General features: G+C 43.0%; 1 protein-coding gene across 1 annotated transcript in view; it reads right to left on the bottom strand.

Moving 5' to 3' along the window:
- The window catches only part of MEGF11 (multiple EGF like domains 11), a 202,619-nt gene that overhangs the window by 56,811 nt on the left and 128,906 nt on the right, over positions 1 to 16,902 (bottom strand). The window contains exon 11 of the mRNA XM_013128970.3: positions 153 to 273. Coding sequence (XP_012984424.2) covers positions 153 to 273 — 121 coding nt within the window. The remainder of the gene's footprint in view (positions 1 to 152; positions 274 to 16,902) is intronic.

Here is a 16,902-nt window from a genome sequence, read left to right as displayed (position 1 = left end):
CCCTGTTGAGTTTTGATACTTGGGCAGACTGTTGAATTACCGACAGGCACAATAAAATAGTGGAGTTAGTGACTGCACAGCTGTGCCACTTGAAAAGGGGAGAAGCATCGATGCCAAATTGCAGACAATTGTTAAATCTGAATTTTGTTTACCTTCTTTGCAATAGCACAGACCATCCACAGGGGAACACGCACCATCGTTTTTGCAATTACAAACTGATGAGCAGTTGGTTCCATAGGTTCCTGCCATGCAGGTAATGGTGCAGTCATCTCCCTGCAAACCAACAAACAGAGTCAGCTCGAGGAACTGGAATCGCAGGAAATTCCCATCTCTGCACAGGGAGGCTTTCTCTTTCGAAACAGTGAACAGAGTGTTATGAGCTGATTGCTGAATCTTCAGCACTTGAGCAGTTACCGCTGCTTCCCATGATTATGATGCAATTAGTGCTTTGATTGACTTGGAGGAAAGGGACAAGTTTCTGGCATTCATTCAGCAGGAGGTGGGGAAGTTACAAAAACAAACCTCCTAGAACAGATGTCAGATCATTAAGCAAAACACTTACAAAACACTAATCACAAAATATACAGTCTGAAACTGTGCAAAGATTGCTCTGCAGTTCTTGGAAAATAGATTCTAAGAATAGGGCTGTTAAAAAGCTAAAGGAGCTCATCCCTCCTCATCTTCCACAGGTTGGCAGAGAGGAAAACTACCCAGCAGGTGCATTAGACCTGTTTGATGCATGGCTGGTACCTGCATTTGTTTTCAACTAATTTGAATGAGACTGTGGCTTTAGGAAGAATGCTCAACAAGGAGTGATGGGCATGTCAGAGAGAGGAGGCACACAGAGCCAGTCTCTGTCCTGTATGTTACAGAAACAGAATATTTCAACAGTAAACTATGGTACTGTATGCACTAATAAACTTGTGTGGCTGAGAGACAGTTCTTGCTAATGTTGTTGATCTGATGAAACAATGACATTAAAATTGGAGCACAATTCCTTTAAGCCTACTCACTGTGTCCCCTAGTCAGTTCTACATACATCAGCATATACAATTTGTTTCTGCTTCCTTTTCTTCTATGTGTAGTCCTGACTTTCCCATCACAAATTAGCTCTAGAATTTACTTTTTCAGTGAGTCAAACTTCAATAATTTAGTTCTATGTCAGAGAAAGCTCTCTTATTCCAAAGTTAAAGAGTAACTACATTGTACAGTGTGACCTATACCATTGCTCAGGGGAAAAGATCCTGGTCGAAATGTATTTTTAGCAGGTGAGAGGCTCCACTGTTTGATAGGAGGACCCATTTATCAGGAGATGAATGCACACAGTGTCAGCTTCCCTATGCCATTGCAAGTACCTCCAGGAGCCTGTATATCACAGCCTCAGACACTGAGACAGTAAAAGGAAATATGAACAGATTCTTGAGCACCATAAACCCCATATGCTTGCTGTAGCAGTTCTGCCTAGCACCAGGATGACTCAGCCTATTTTATACTAAAACCTTTGGTTTAGGGGAAGTAAAAGAAACGGATAAAATCCATGTTGCTCAGAAGTAAATCCTTCAAGTCCCTGATTTTGAGTGAAAGCAGTGTTTGCAGAAGATGCTATCTTTGACCTTGGTGGAGTAAAACAAGTTCCCCTGAAAAGGCCTGGCAGTAAAAGATGCTGTCTTGACAGGCAGAAAATCCAAAGCAGGCTGCCCCTCATTACCCTGCCAGCATGCCTACAGAATGAGCTTGGGAACCCAGAGCCGGGCAGGATGGCAGAGGGGCATTCAGTCTCCACGCCTAATCAATCCTCTGCCTTTCTCCTGTGTGTAACAATTAGACAGCCAATTAGTGCCACTTAAAAAGCCACATCTTGTGTGAATGAAACTCCCAACTCATTTCATGTACAACACAGAACTGCTGGTACTGGGAATAATTTCTATGACAACTGACCTTATTGGAATTTGAACTTGTGATCTGGAAGTGAAAGAAAATTCCTTTGAAAAGAGAAATAGAACAGAGTGATGTGGAGCTAAAATATCCCCTTGGAACTGGAAAAGTGCCTTGAAGATGGAAGTCTGAGAGACCAGAGGAGGTCTGGAAAACTGGAGGTTAAGAAAGGAATGACCAGGTTGTACCAGGCTTTGAGCAACCTGGTCTGGTAGAAGGTGTCCCTGACAGTGGCAGGGGACTGGAACTGGATGAGCTTTAAGGTCCCTTGCACACAAACCATCTTGTGTGTTCTATGACTCTATGACTAACGAAACCAGCATCTGGGCCATGGGTTGAAGCAGAAGGTGAATTTCCAGTTCCTGACTTTCTGTGACAGCACATCAGCTCGTGTTATGCAGTAAGTTCCAGCAGGCCTTGTGCACAGCAGGCTGGTGTGGATTCACTGGTTTTCCATAGGCTCACTCTGTATGGAGTGTACTCAGACACAAACACTTTGGGCATCCCAAAGAAAAGATGCTGTCCACCAGCTAAATATCAGGGTGCTTCATCTTTATTCCGCATGCTTTTGAGTTTTGGCCTTTGTTTTAATGTACTATACTTTATGCACTAATAGGGGGTGGTCATTCCAGCTGTCCACCCTACACACACTTACTTTGCAAGGAAACTTTAACTGAGGAAATAGCTGGCTTAATGAGGTTTCTATCACCGGGTTTGACAAGCGGGACCTTCAGAGCTTGCCGAGTGACAACTGCCAAATACACTTCACTTCTTAATTACATAAGAGGAAAATGCACTTGAACTATAGCACTGGCTCTAAGGTTTTATTAATTATAAATGCACACCTCGTTATTAACATTTTGAACTTGATTTGGGAGGGTGACCTATGAAATGAAATGCATTCAGGTATTGTTAAAGAGATGGAAATTCCACTTCCCTCTTGCCACCTGCCCTAGTGAACAGGGCTGCAGTATACATCCGTCCAGTTGTTAATGAGGTATATGTTCTTTCAAACTGATTTCAGCTGCTGTGTATTGAATCTCCACTCTTGCAATCTGGTACTTTATATTTCTATCTATTTAGTAAAATTAATCAACAGCTGTGCTCCTTATGTTGATTATTCTTTCTTCTATTAAGATGGGGAGGTTAATGAGAGTAGTGAAAAGCCTGGATGTGGTGTACGTGATAGGAAGGAGTAGCTAATTCAATCAAATGTATACCCCTGAAAATGTTAACGCTATATTAAGAAGTCTAGCTATAAATAACTTGGTATTTCACATCTCTGTTTTCCAAGTCAGAATGATCCATATGGACATCACAAACTTTCAGAAGTGCTTTGCTTCCCTCTTCATTTTCACTCAGAAAACCTAGTTTATCAGAATATAACCCTGAAATCTATCCAGTGTACTAATTCCTAATTTCAGGGGTCAGATCTGACTCTAACATAATGGAAAATTCTCTTTATGGGAAGTGGGACTGGGGCCAGCTCCAGTAAATGCCTGGCTCCATGTATGAATGGGATGTTAGGGCCCTCTGCTTTGTACTTCACCTTCCCAGTGTGGGAGGTGGCACCTCCCAGCTGCTCAGAAGCAGAGTGAGCCTCTTTTTGTTAGAACTCTGAACCTGACAGGAGTATCCCAACATGGCAAAGATAAAGGTGGGGGATCAATGATCCCTGGGACCTTATAAAGTCAGCTTTAAATCAAAGTGAATGGTGGCAGTAATATAACTAATACCACCCATATGACCTTCCATACCTGGAAGTACTTCAGAAATACTAATTGTTGCTAAAACCAGATGACAGACCTTTCTAGCACCACGAGAGGTTTGGGCATACAGTTGTTGATATTGTTAATTCTCCCCTATATAGGGAGGGTTAGGCCCAGGGATCCAAACTCCATTAATAACTCAGTCTACCAGCTCACCATCCATCAGCATCAAATATTAATAGACTCGGAGGGCCAGCTCATACATCTTTCTGGATGGCAGTCAATAACACGTCTTGTTTCTGTTCAGGGAGAGGGGATCATTTTCTTCCACAGAAATTATTGTTGTACAGTATTAGTAGAGCTTCCAGACGCACTGCTGCTGCCTTAGGTGTTAGCTGTGTTAACAAGCTCCGGATACTTCACAACATGTATTCCCTGGATTAATGTTGTCCCAACAGATTTGCCTGTTTCTGTTAAATGTACATTCCTGCTGTAAACGATGACTGACTCCCTTTAAAATCCTTTTTCAGTGTTCAATAGAAAGATTTCTATTTATTCCTGTACATTTGGGATCAGGCCTTTAAATCTGTGAAATGCACTTTGATAGGGGAAAATAAAAGGTATCCCAGGGCATAAGGGGAGTTAATAACCCAGTAATGGTCAACACCACCTGGCAACGTCTGCACCCATACCTGGGCTGTCTCAAAGTGTGATTATTTAAGGATGGGGAATTAAGGATTTCAGAAGCAGCTACGATCTACAGGCATAAATTTGCCTTGTGGGGACTAAAGCCTCCTTGCACTGAAGTCAGTGGCAAAACAGAAAATCAATTTTTCCAGGCCTCTGCAATGCAGAAGAGTAACAGGATGTTATTGAGCTTGGCCTCAAGTTGGCAAGATAAAGACCAACGTGACAGGTTTGTTCTTAAGGTTTAATCTGTCAAGGTGTTGAAACTCCTCAGCACCTGTGCAGATTGTGAGGGGGACTGACAACACTGGAAGGCAGCATGTTTGAACCTTTGTAATCTGAAGTGTGACTGACTAACCTGAGATTTTTAACAGGGTATCTGGTTCCTCCTTCTCCCACTCCTCACCTTTCTTTGTGCCAGATGAATGAGAGGTGCAGCACCTGCCACCAGCCACAGCGAAGCTCAGCGCTGGGTTCTCAGAGCTCACAGCAATGGGCATTATAAATAGAAAGAAGGGCATGGTGCAGTGCCATATGTATGCAATGATAAACAGATCAGAGAGACAAAATGCAGTTGCTGTTTGTACCTGATGTCTGTGTGTCCAGATAAGCTGATCACTATGGATTTAGCACATAAAAGTATATATTTATGTGTACACACATTACATGGCACACCAGTGTGCTGGTACACAGTGCTTGTGCACTGATGCAGATCACAGATACAGTTCTGTATATTTACTTATTTAATTGTGACATTTACAATTAACCCAAAGTGGTTCTCCACAAACATTCCCTCAAGGTAAACATATGGTATCCTGCAACACAAACCATCAGAACAAACTAATTTCCTTAATGGTGTTCTAGTGGAAATTAATGTGCTCTTCATAAGCATATTAACAGCAGTAGGAAACTTCATACTTTTACTGGTCTTCTCCTCCATCCCAGACTCAAACATTTATTCATGACCTTACTACACAGCATCTTTACTTTCCCAGACATAATGATGTCCTCTGGCAGAATTCCCTTCCCCTCTGGGTGTTACTAATTACTCCCTGCAGATGCTATTATTGGTGGTAATGACAAAATGCAGAAGAAAGGTTGGCGAAGGATCTTGTGCCCCACACAAGCCAAGCGTTCAGTTTGCAGGTCATCACTTTTGTTAAGAACTGACAAGTGTTCCTTTATTCACTTTGCAGCATTATACAATGTAGCTGTGCTAAAATTTGATATACATCTAAACCGGCACAATGAAACCACTGATGACCTTATTCCATCTCCTTTTCCTTTTGCCCTTCGCATGGGAGAAGATGGGGTAAGGTGGAAAGGATGGGAAAGAGCTTTCTTATATTTATGAAGTGACTTTGCAACTCCTGACTCACCCAAAGAGAACCAGGCAGCCCTGAATGCTGAAGTCTGTCATTAAATCATAAAGAGCTTGAACATCTGCAAAGCCTTCCCCAGTCTGCACCTCAGTAGCATCACAGTCCTCTGCAAGTGTACTGTCAAACCTGGACATATCATAAGGACTAAGCACAGCTTCCCCTGGGAGTGGGAAGAACTTGCCCCTTTGCTTCCTAAAGTCTTACAAGGATTTATAAACATTTACAAATGGATGTCAGCATTTTATTTCACCTCTGGCTTTGTGCTAATATGCTAATTCAGGGAGTAAACCTCACAGTTAATGCCAGGTTCAAAATCAGTCAGCCTGGCACTGATTTGCAAAGTGGGTGTTTCATCAAAAATATCCAGCAAAAGATGCACACAAACAAAATGGAAACTTTATTTAGAGAGTAGTAAGTAAAAATATGATAAATAAGGCTAATTTTAAATACTTACAGTACTTGATTAATTGCTCTTTAGTTTCATTTTACTGGTTAAAGCCAGAGCTGGGAGCACTGACACTGAGGGGAGTAAAAGAGCTGTGGTTTGTTATTTTCCAAATCGTTTGTACAAAATCAAGTTGAACTTGGTAGGTTCCTATTTTATAAACCCAAATATATTTGCTGCTGCTGGTATGACACATGGGGTTTGGAGCAACAGTTATCTATCCATCTTCCTAGAGGAAACCTTCCCCATCACGTTGACATTGGGAAGCCTTTAGCCACAGCTTAGGAAAGCCTGTGATTAGGACTTTGCTACCTAGAACATGATTTGTACCTATCAAGATTAGAGAACTTGTGCATCCTGTCAGTGTGGATACCATGTATACATACATACAGCTGGAATTAACTGCACAGATTTCCAGATTTCTTTTCGTGCTTTCCAGCACAGTAAATCCCATCTCTAAGGGTTTTACTATGGAGGATGCAAGGATTTATGTGTCTCAGGAGTCAGGCACTGCACATGGCTCAGGATCCTTTCAGACTGGGAATCCAGGGCATGGGCCCTGAGGTCTTGTGTCTGAATATGTCCCTATCCCACTAACTCGTGGGAAAGAGGAAAGGGAAGCAAGGTGCACTACTGGCAGCAGAGCTGCCCTCATTCCAGGAACACAGGGTTTTTTTCCATAGAGTATTCCATGACCCATGTACAGTAAACCCACACAGGCAAACTAACAGACACTGTGCAGGACAGGTATCATCTCTGGAAGCACAGGGTGCACAGAATCTCACCACTCCCCTGTCCTCTAGCATCTTGGCTCTACCATGCTTCATACATCCAAGAGGAGCAATAAAACCGATGGTGGACTGGTGCTGTGTAAGAACAAAGCCAGTAAAGTCCAGCTTTGTAGGCTTTTTTTTGCCTCAATGAAATCAAGTGAAGACAAATACAAATAGAACTCCCAATACAAAAATTGGATTTTGCATACTAAACCTCAGCAAAGCTGCAGTTGGATTTCTGTCAGTGAGCTCTTTAATCCCCCTCACCACCAGGGAATAGTTTTCAAGTTTCCACTACAAATATGCCCAATATCAGTCAGTTATATGCAATTAAAAAATCCATTCCTCCTGTTCAAGCCACCTAAATATGGGCATTAAAAAACAAGAAAGAGAATTCAATAAAGAGAGCAAGGGGGGGATTGCACCCTCCCCTCTGCTTCCCGTAAATCAAAGTAGCACTGTTGCTGGCCAGAGAATCTACACTAACTTTACAACACTTGAATATCTGCCTGGTTTAGTATTTGGGCCTTAACTGCAGAGCACTTCAGTGTCAGCAAGGCAATGAATACAGCATCATATAATTAAATGTATTCACCAGGAAAGCAGCAAGGAGAGTAAAAAAGATGATCATCAACCTCTGAACATGATTTTAACACAGTCAGCACTTTTCACCTAATAAAATATCACAGAACACATTTATCCAGGAGGGACCTCTTCCAAAATAGGAGATTGGGTTTAGACTGGCTAAAACAACTCCTGCATCATTTCGTCAGGTGAGATGGCACATCACACCTGAGAGGACAACCTCCCACAGGCAGGCTGTGATGGAATACAAGCAGCACAGCCATGCACAGCTCAAGAAACATGATGGAGGTCAATGTCCAGCTAAATCAGATGATGTTCAGAGCTTGGCCAGCCCCAGCAGTTGGCTACAAAAGGGCAAGATACGAAAATAAACTTCTAATTCTGCAGGAGATTGTTTATGGAGCAGATATTTCAGGTGGAAATGAAAATATCTATAATACATGGGTTTAGATTTAGTTAATGGGAAGACAGATACTCCCACCTGGAGTACTGCATCCAGCTCTGGGGCCCTAACACACGAGGGACGTGGAGCTGTTGCCTCCACAGACAGAAGAAGCCACAGAGATGCTGTGAGGGCTGGAGCAGCTCTGCTCTGGAGCCAAGAGAGAGCTGGGCTGGGGCAGCCTGGACAAGAGAAGGCTCCTGAAGGGGAGACCTGAGAGCAGCTCCAGTGCCTAAAGGGGCTGCAGGAAACCTGGAGAGGGGCTTGGGACAAGGGCCTGTAGGGACAGGACAAGGGGAATGGCTTGAACCTGCCCAAGGGGAGACTGAGCTGAGCTCTTAGGCAGAAGCTCTTCCCTGTGAGGGTGCTGAGGCGCTGGCACAGGGTGCCCAGAGAAGCTGTGGCTGCCCCATCCCTGGCAGTGTTCAAGGCCAGGTTGAACACAGGGGCTTGGAGCAGCTGCTCCAGTGGAAGGGGTCCCTGCCCGTGGCAGGGGTTGGAGCTGGAGGAGCTTTAAGGCCTCTTCCAACACAAACCAGTCTGGGATTCTATGGTAAATTATCAAGTCAGGTCAATCATGTCTGTGTCAGGAGGACTACAAATATACATTATGGGACCAGCTGGACAACCAAGTCCTCTGTTTAGTTAAAGCAATTTAAATCCAGAATAGGGCCACTTCACAGTTATTCAGATGAGGCTGGGAGCAAACTCTCATGATATTTTAAACTTAAACTCTGGGGAAACTATAAAGGCTTTAACATCTGTGGGGTTCATTGCTGCTACTATAATCAGCTTTGATCAACTGCTAAAGTGCTCCAAAAACCATGGCCAGATCACAATTAAATGTCCCCAAAGGTAAAATGGCCCTGGCATAATGTGTGTTATTTCAAGTTAGTGGAAAGTATTTACATGCCTGAGAAGGATACACTTGGTACCTTGGTACATACACAAGGTACACTTGGTACCATGATGTACTCAACAAGCTACTTTTGTCAGAACCACAGGACAGGAGTTAAAGATGTCAAAAAAGTGCAGTCCTTGAATACTGCTAGTAAAGACAAACAGAACCTATTTCCTCTGCCTTTTTTAAATGGAGGGGTCTGAGTTGGAGTTACCACTATAGGAAAGGAAAGATTTTAACACACTCTGTGAAGTTCCATCATTTTCCTTCCCAGATTTGGGCAGAACAGATCAGTGGCCAACTGAAGCCTGAGCCATTTGGAACTACAGAGAAGCATTGCAGTGCAGTGTACCTCAGAGTGAGAATCCAGAGCAGGCCATGACAATTCTGCACCAGCTCTTTTATTGGAGTACCCTTGTCTGGATATCAGAGATGGTTTCTGCTCTGCCCACATAGCCTGAGTGGCACAGTACAAGATCTACCTTGTAGAACAATTGTGGCCTCCTGACTTCTTTGCACTAATAAATCTGGGCTCTGGCTGACAACTCTGAGCAGTTCTGCAAAAAGGACATTAGCAAAACCAGGAAATGAAAGGTATCATTTATCCTTTCAGCCTCTATGACATCCTCTGGCAAGAAGATCCACAGTTTAATTATAAATAGAAAGGAGAAAAATTATCTTTATTTGTTTGCTTCAAATCCACTGCCTGATTTTTAATTGGGCAACTTCTTATACTGTGATAAATGGTAAATAGTAATTCCTTCTCCCCCTTCCCCTGTGGTGTAAGAGACCTCTCACATATCTACCCTTGGTGACCCCTTTTCTAAGCAAACTCATCCCACTCTCTTATTCTCATTTTATGGGAGCCATTTCACAATTTAATTACGCATTCTGTGAAAAGCACTATCTTTGTCTTCAAACCTGCTGTGCAATCATTTAATTGGCTGCCTCTTGTTCCTGTGTTATTAGAAATAGTAAATAACTATTCCTTGTTCACATTCTATACACCATCCAGAGTTCCATAGACCTCTATCATATCCCTCCTCAGCCATCTGTTTTCTGTGCTCAGTTCTAGTTATCACGTCATTCTTTGTATAGAAGCTGTTCCATATAAAAGATGATCTTTGTCACCACTCGCTACTTCCATTATACCCTTTGTAAGCAGGAATCAGCCAAACTGTGGGCAGGAGTTTGAGATTTAGATATATTATGGATTTACACAATACCCAAAAAATGTTTTTTTCCAACCAGTTTTGTTCTCTTTCTGATCATTCTCACTGTTCTATCTGGCGCTCTGGATTTGTTTGGGTTTTGACCTGTGCTGAGCATACATTTGAGCTTTCCACAAAGCTATCCACTGTGATTGCCTGAGCTCCTTCCCTGAATGCCAGGAATTAAATTAGGACTCACCTTTTGTGTATTTACTTCATGTTGTTTTCCTGTCACTTGTTACTCTGCATTTTCGAACACTGAATTCCAACCTACTCAGTTGTGCAGTAACATGAAACCCTTCCTCAAATTTGCTGCTGTCTTTGTGTTTGATCATCCCAATAGCTGTGCACTATTTGCAAACTTCCTTTCCAAATCCTTCTCTTGCTCTGCTATACAATTAGGGTTAATGCCCAAGCACAGTCCCAAATCTAAACTTCTCTTCCCCACACACTGCACTCACCAGCATGGTCCCTGGCTGAGACCTGCACTCTTCTGTAACAGAAGCTGCCAAAAAGAGCAGTACATCAGCACATCCCTGAACTCTTGTTCACACAGACAGGATGGACTGTGTCCAGAAGGAGTGAAAAGTGCTGCACACAGCAGGTATCCCCAGCTGGTCTCTTGCTAAGAGCACTGAAGCCACAGAAGCCACAACGTGGATGGAAAATACCCAGGTATGGGGCTGATGATGCATCCGACAGTGGTTCTGAGCTGCATGATCCACAGGTGAGAGGCTCAAAACAAAAAAGCATCTAGAAAGGCAAAGATACATCAACTTCAAGCTAACAGGGTTTGTGACGTACCTTCTAAAGGCTGGTAAATAACCTGGCAGTCATATACAGGCAGATAAACAGATATCCCCCCTCAAACTTCCACAGATCTTCCTAAAGCCAAAAACCTTCAGCAAAAAGAGTTCAAAATCTGGTACAATTTCAGTTCCTCTTTGGCATAAGAAAACACAACCAAAATTTTCCATTCATACGCATCTGACTGTAAAGGATAAAGTCTTTTCCTTTGACAGTGTAGTTAGACAGAAAATACAATGAAAAAGAAACTAACCTGTGTGTTAAATCCTATGCTTAGGTGGTTTTAATGAAGTCAGTTTGCAATCTGAACTACCAGGAGAGTCAGCTACCAGCACTTTTATGCATAGATCCACAGATAGTGTGGATAAAGACATACACATTTTGAAGTGTAATAGATGAAAAGAGACACTGTTATTGGCAAGCAGTTTATTCCCCTGCAAAATTCAGGTCAAATAACTCCGTCTGAACAGAATATTGGGCTCTGCTGATTCTGAATGAGGCTACAGGAACTGAAATGCAATTTGGCACAGCCACATTGCCAATCAAGGATAAAATAGAGGAAGTATGTCAACTAGCAACAAAGGCAGAGGCAGTCAGGCTTTCTGTATGAAGCTGGTTCCTTTGGACCCACTTACGAAAACTTTGGAGTTACTCAGGTAAACAAAACTGCAACAGAGCCCAGAAGTAAAAGTAAATACAAGAAAAGGAAGAGACCTGGGATTTGCTCACAGTTCTTATCAACATGGTGTGTGACTGAGTAAGTTCTCATTAGTAGAGGCAGTCACTGAGGCAAACTCCACTCTTGTATATCTGGGACAATCCTACTGAAGCTAGCAGTTGTGTTCAGGCAAACCTGGGCTGACAAAGTGGAATTTGAACTGTCACAGGCAATCTCTGAAGCTTTTACATTGCTGAGGGAGCAAGCAAACAAAATAAAATAGCAACAGGTCATAAAAGCATCTAAAAAATGCCACTGAATTCAAAGGAAGGGATGCATTTTCCACAACTGACAGACACCCACCATGTCTTGTGCATCCAGTGACCTTGTTAAATACACCCGTACAATAGATCACCTGCTCAAAAGCATACAGCAAATGCCCTGATGTGAGAGAAGACCCTTCATTAGGGCTCGTGCAGCCAGGTGCTGCCATGAATGCTGTCAGGTTTAGGAAAACACAGGCTCCTAAATGCTGCGGCTGCCGGTGCTCCAGCTGGAATGTCTAATTGGTGAATAGGAGCTCCAGGGGGAGAACACCAACAAGCCTAATAGGCAGCAAGCACCTGGTTCATTGATATAAAAGTCAATAGTAGAGCAGCTTAGGCTGAAAGCCTGTGAATACACAGGTGGCCTTCCCATAATGATCTTCCCTGTTGGGATCTGAATGTAGGATATTTTCTCCTGTAACACAGCAGAGCTGGAAGAATCCATTTGTGAGTTGTTATCGAAATAATGGTTTTAGACCACATCCAGTTTCTTTGCATTGAGGTGATGTTCATTGTTGCTTAGTCTATGTGTGGCAGGGCCACCTCAGATGTGGATTGACTTCTCAGAAAGGTACCTGCCATTTAAGAGAGATGCAGAACAATCTGGATGACTTGCAAGGCTTGTCCTAGAATCATAGAATCATGGAATGGTTTGGGTTGGAAGGGACCTTAAAGCTCATCCAGCTCCAACCCCTGTCACAGGCAGGGACCCCTTCCACTGGAGCAGCTGCTCCAAGCCCCTGTGTCCAACCTGGCCTTGAGCACTGCCAGGGATGGGGCAGCCACAGCTTCTCTGGGCACCCTGTGCCTCAGCACCCTCACAGGGAAGGATTTCCTATGAAGGGTGCTGTTCCAACAGCTCTGAGCACCTCCGCTGCTTGTCCTCTGAAAAATTCCTATGGGGGCTCTGAAACAGAGAACACAGCCATGCCACCAAGCTTGACTGAAGCAATGGTTTGTGAAGGTAAAATGGTACAAGAGCTCAGTCTGCCAGCAAATTTGCCAGTCACTGCTGATAGAAATGCAGTTTGTGATGTAAGCACTGATCCACAGTGAGCTGGACTGAGACCAAAGTCATTTCATGCAGGCCACTGCACAGCTAAGAGAAGATCATTTTCAATCTGCACTGACCTGGCCTGGATCAGCCCTAGTAGCCCTGGGATGCAAAACTTTATAGTCTGTCACTGGTCCCAGTGGCCTACAAAATCCAGCCATTTATGTACATAAATATGTACTTTTGTATGCATGGAGATGTGGGTAAGAAACTTCAGAGGTCATCAATGGAAAGGGATATCAAGATGCCACTCACAGGTAGTTTTCCTCTAGTCTATAAATATGCAATAATCCTGATAGGTACAAATGATCCCTGACCAGCTCTGTTTATGTGAGGAATGCACCAAAACACTGCACATGAGATGTTCTGAATTCATGTTAATGAACTCAGACCTTCCACCATGCAGCCAGGCTGAGGGGAAAACTTCAGTACAACTGGGACGTGACAGTTCTTCCCTTTCAAGAACAGTTTTCCAGCTCCCTCTTAATTAGGCTGTATGGAACAGAGTGGGTCTTTTGTTGCCTGCTTGAGATCCACTTCTTGCTTCACATTCACTTGTGAAGTAATTTATAAGCTTAAGAAAATTGATCAGATGGGTTTTCAGGTTTATCTTCCTGTAGAAGATACGAAGAAAATGCAAGTTTGAAGGGCAGTGCATTCCTCAGAGTCCACAGCCAGGAAAGGGGGATCTAGGACACAGACACAGATAGCAGAGGACCTGATTGTGTTACTGTGACTGATGGTCTCACTAGTATTCTCAGATTAATCCACTTTTCAAGCACCATGTGAATAACATTTGTAACTTTTCCTAACACAGTTTCCCAGGGCACAGTTATATATTCCATTTTTTGAAGTTATTTTAGTTGAATTTCCTATATCCCAGTCTTTCACTTCACCCCCAGACCTAAACTTCCATCAATATCAGTTATCAAAGAGACTGCATTTCCTTCTTGCTGACTTTGGCAAAATGAACCCCTCCAAACTGTACAGAACACACTGAAACTTCCAGGTCTTTTTGCTGTTTCTTTAGGTGCATCCCACTACTCTCTTTGTAGCTAAGCTGGGACTGTCCCTCTTGTGCTGCTTCTTGCATCACCAGTGATAGTTCACCTTGGGCTGGTTTTGCCTCTCTGCTGCTTGTGTCTCTATACTTAAAGGCTAGCTGAGGCATTAGTCCTGGCTACAGTAGGATATTCCCAAATATCTTAAAATGAAGTCTACTAAGAACTTCTGAATAATTGAGGGAAAACAGGAAAAAAACCATAAACAGGAAAGAGCTCCAACTCTAGGAGCATGGGAATCAATTTATCCCCCGTCATGACTTAATAATTCAGTCTTTGTTCAGGCAAAATCCTTTCTTTTTAGGGAATGGATGCATGGTACCTTTAACCTGGTTGTGCAGGGAGGGGGTTATGTGAATTTGAGGTCCATGAGCCTGTCTGAGTGTCCTTTGTTGGCAAAGTGTCACAGGAGACCTGATAGAGAGACAGTGTTCCTACAATGGGGAAGGAAAGGCTAGGGGACTAAGGATATAAATCTGTGCAAAACAAGGCTCTTTTAGCCCCACTACTTAAGAGGGCAATTTATTCTACTTCATGGTATCATAGAATCATAGAGTCATCAAATGGTTTGGGTTGGAAGAGCCCTTAAAGCTCACCCAGTTCCAATCCCTGTCACAGGCAGGGACCCCTTCCACTGGAGCAGCTGCTCCAAGCCCCTGTGTCCAACCTGGCCTTGAGCACTGCCAGGGATGGGGCAGCCACAGCTTCTCTGGGCACCCTGTGCCAGCGCCTCAGCACCCTCACAGGGTAGAGCTCATCCCTAAGAGCTCAGCTCAGTGTCCCCTCTGTCAGGTTAAAGCCTGTCCTTATATACCCCTATAAAAACCCCTCCAGCTTTCTTGTAAGCCCCTTTAGGTACTGGAAGCTATTGTAAGGTCTCCACAGAGTCTTTTATTATTAATTAATAATTCCCTTACTGTCAGCTACAGCCCATGCTCAAACCCATCTGCATAGCGAGGATGCTTTATCCTTACCCATCACCACTGCTGCCAGCCATTCACAATGGTTTTGAGACACTGGATTATGAATACAAACAGGAAACCAGTGAGAAGAAAATGCATCTTCCTTGTGCATCTAGGTAATTCCTGAAATGAGACTGGGCAAACTGTTGCTGTTGCCTGTAATACTCCAGTTAATTGGACAACTGCTGTGCCAGAAAAGCTTTTCCTCACCTCCAGCAAGTAAAATTTATACTGGTGGTTGGTAACAAGAACATCTTGATAAAATGGTTGAATTTATTTTATAACTATAAATGAAAAGAGCTCTTAACAAAGGGGGGTAACTGATATGCTCTGTAAATCAAGGATAAAAGGACATGGGCTCTATTGAAGATTTTTTCCCCTCGTCTTCTCTTTTTCAACCTTTTGATGAGCTGCCCTGTTGCTCTGAAATGAGCTTCCACTGAAGTACTTCTGGAATTATCTCAAAGAGAAAGGGATCATTTAAATGAGTTAAAGCCCCCAGACCAGATCTGCTATCTCCAACCTTTGGTTCATTTGGTAGATGAAGAATTTAGTGGAATTTATAACTAATTTCACTACTAAAGCAGAGGCTTATGAGACAAAGAAGTCTCATTCATTTTTTCCTGCTTCCTTCTGAAGCGGGGAAGGATGATACATTCAGAATAAAGATGAAAGCAAATATGTAGAAGAGAGGGAAGAATCTGATAAATTTGTACCTTCAGTGTTTAGAAAACACCTACAGGCAACGACTCTTCCAATTCCTCCAGAACCACCTGGGACTTCAGTCCTTCAGGGAAAATTCAATTGAAGATGAGATAAGGAGTTCTTTTCTATTTACCTTTTTTCCCCCTTTCAGACAACAGAGAGAATTTTAAAGGTGTAGGACAGGACAGCAGGCTCCAATTTTCTTTTAATATAGAGGGAAAGATTGGTTTATTCTCCTCTATTTTTTTACTTCAGGGAGCAAGAGATATTGTATGTGCCAGAAGGAAGCCGCCCATGGCTGCAATGTTCAACACACCAGACCTGTAAGTTCCTTATGACCTCTGTAAGTAACACAAAATTATGGTTCTCCTCATTTCTACACAAGGGGAAATTGGTGATCTTCCTCCCTGGGTAGGCATGGGGTGGACTAAGGCCAGCCTGGCACTGTGTGGGGTGTTTGCACTGAGATCATCCATTAGCAAGCTTGTCATACAGTTCCTGTGTGTCTGAATAGGTTTATAGCACTATAATATACACCTGTTTTACAAAGTACTCAAGCTATTGCTGACTGCGTGTTACATGGACTGACTTCTACTCCAGTGTGCAGGCAGGCTGTAAACTCCAGTGTAAACCTTGAATGCAATTTGCACCCCTGTGGCAGAGAAACCATTATGCTGAGGAACTCTGGCATGCCAGATAAAATTGTGGACTTACAGAGCCAGATTAAGTCTGTGTTTCAGTCCTTAAGTGCACAGATGCCTACTGAGCTCAGCTGGAGGTATATATGCATACATACTTGTATAAGAATAAACTTGAAAGGTATTGCTTTATTATGCTTTTAAAATCCAATTTTGATGCAACATCAACAGCAGATGCAAATGGCTATAGATGCACAGGACTGGGATATACCTTGGAAAGTCTTAGGGAATCCGAGTGACATTCCAAGAGATGAAAAATCTTCTGGAAGAGGTAATCACTGCTATAGTTTCCATTCTTGCCTGTACTGTGATTGGCTTGCATGGGATCTACCAGTATACCCAAGGAAAAGAAGAATGTCAGAATGGATTCTTTCATTTTGGTGATGAAGTGCTAGCTTCGCTTGCCAGCATGCAGGGCTCAATAAAAGCAGACAGGCCTTCAAAAAATTGCAGCATAAATAGATGAACTCTTTAAAGTAATATAAGTTCTGTCATCTAGAAGTGAAATATAGACCTAAGTGCCCACCAAAGTAAAAGCTGACCGCACATTCTGCAGATAAG

Source organism: Melopsittacus undulatus, chromosome 9, assembly GCF_012275295.1.
Source record: "Melopsittacus undulatus isolate bMelUnd1 chromosome 9, bMelUnd1.mat.Z, whole genome shotgun sequence".
NCBI classification, from domain to species: Eukaryota; Metazoa; Chordata; class Aves; order Psittaciformes; family Psittaculidae; genus Melopsittacus; species Melopsittacus undulatus.
This window is presented reverse-complemented; position numbering and strand designations above follow the sequence as displayed.